At 37.9% G+C, this 1,601-nt stretch overlaps 1 protein-coding gene across 1 annotated transcript in view; it reads right to left on the bottom strand.

Moving 5' to 3' along the window:
* Window positions 1-777: 777 nt before the first annotated feature.
* The window catches only part of LOC110449663 (neurotrypsin-like), a 26,655-nt gene continuing 25,831 nt past the window's right edge, over window positions 778-1,601 (bottom strand). The window contains exons 2-3 of the mRNA XM_021496669.1: window positions 1,174-1,349; window positions 778-935 (exon numbers count right to left, since the gene is read on the bottom strand). Coding sequence (XP_021352344.1) covers window positions 778-935; window positions 1,174-1,349 — 334 coding nt within the window. The remainder of the gene's footprint in view (window positions 936-1,173; window positions 1,350-1,601) is intronic.

Below are 1,601 nucleotides of genomic sequence, written 5' to 3'. Positions count from 1 at the left end.
AACAACGTGTGTTATTTGCACTAAAGTACTGATTATTACTAAGTGGGCATATGTTTACATAAGTCTGCGTGCCTTACAACTAGTAAGCTGGGATTTCCCCTATACTTACCGGGATAACGTAAAAATGCCCTATATAAATATCAATGATAGGTTTCTTGGAAAAAAATCAAATCAAATCGATAGAATAATGCCGATAAATTATAAAGCTCCTCCGGCTAGAGATTTTCAATTGGTATGCCCTTGCTTCGAATGACACATCTCCGTGATGTTAATGCTGAATACCGAGAAACAAGTGTCACTACAGGGTTTGAAACGAAGCATGCGGATACACACTATTGGTAGGTTTTGTTGGTGGCAATTTATTCGCTTTCTATGCTCGTTATAATCATAAACAGTTATTTATTTGACGGAATATGGCGTTACTCGAAATACCATTATATTGTCGTGTCCGGTTTCCTCTATAAAGCCGAAGACAATTCCTTTCTTTATCACCTTGGTTCTAATGTCTTTGTACTTATCAAGGGCCTCCGTGTAAAGCATTCTTTTGTTTACCTTTTGCTCTAGTTCATCAATTTCGTGTTCGATTTACGGCTTTGGTAACCTTTCGGTATTCTCCTGTTATTCTTCTCTTTAATGTCATCCGTGTGTATAATTGAACCTCATACGCATATTCATTTATCCCGCTCTAGCTTGAAATTGAGTTTTTGTATTCATAAAGTATATGTACACTTGATGCATCGTTCGTGTGAGTGCTTTGCATCAGGCACGTGTATATGTTTACCTGTGTCCAAGCATTCTGCAGGTGACAATTGCCTCCTTGTCAGCCCAGTTGGGATCGGCACACACTGCTCCCCACATACCACTATAGAACACCGCCACCCGTCCGACATTGGTGTCTGGTCCGCCCTCCAGTCTGACAGCAATGTCACTGGAATCTAATGTGTTATGATATTTGCATCATGAAACCCTTAATATAAGGCTTCAGTGTTTTCAGTGTTGTAGTTGGGCGAGTGTGAAAAAGTAAATGTAATCGAAAGCATCCTTGAAACTGGCAATATATTTTGTTGGTTTACATCTTGTATCGGAATTATTAAAAAGCAATTAACACTTTACAACTAATGGTCAAGTCTTCCGAAATAACATACGGGCATTTTGTGGTTGAGAAATACATACCTGTGATGTTATAACAGAAAACACCAGCTGGAAAATAGCATGAATCCGAAAATGCCCATCCACTAAATGAGCAGTTTGCCAGGTGTTCCTCTGTACCATTACAATAAACGTGATTCATCCATACTGGGTACGTAGAATAGCCGTATTTATTTCTTTCACGTCTTGGTTGGCCATCACTATAAAAATGAACCAAAACAATGAATAACACCTTTTGGCTTATTATAAATTGAGGAATATAGAACAACGTGTGTTATTTGCACTAAAGTACTGTTTATTACTAAGTGAGCATATGTTTACATAAGTCTGCGTGCCTTACAACTAGTTAGCTGGGATTTCCTCTATACCTACCGGGATGACGTAAAAATGCCCTATATAAATATCAATGATAGGTTTCTTGGAAAAAAATCAAATCAAATCGATAGAATAAT

This window comes from Mizuhopecten yessoensis, unplaced genomic scaffold, assembly GCF_002113885.1.
Source record: "Mizuhopecten yessoensis strain PY_sf001 unplaced genomic scaffold, ASM211388v2 scaffold4761, whole genome shotgun sequence".
Lineage (NCBI taxonomy): Eukaryota > Metazoa > Mollusca > Bivalvia > Pectinida > Pectinidae > Mizuhopecten > Mizuhopecten yessoensis.
This window is presented reverse-complemented; position numbering and strand designations above follow the sequence as displayed.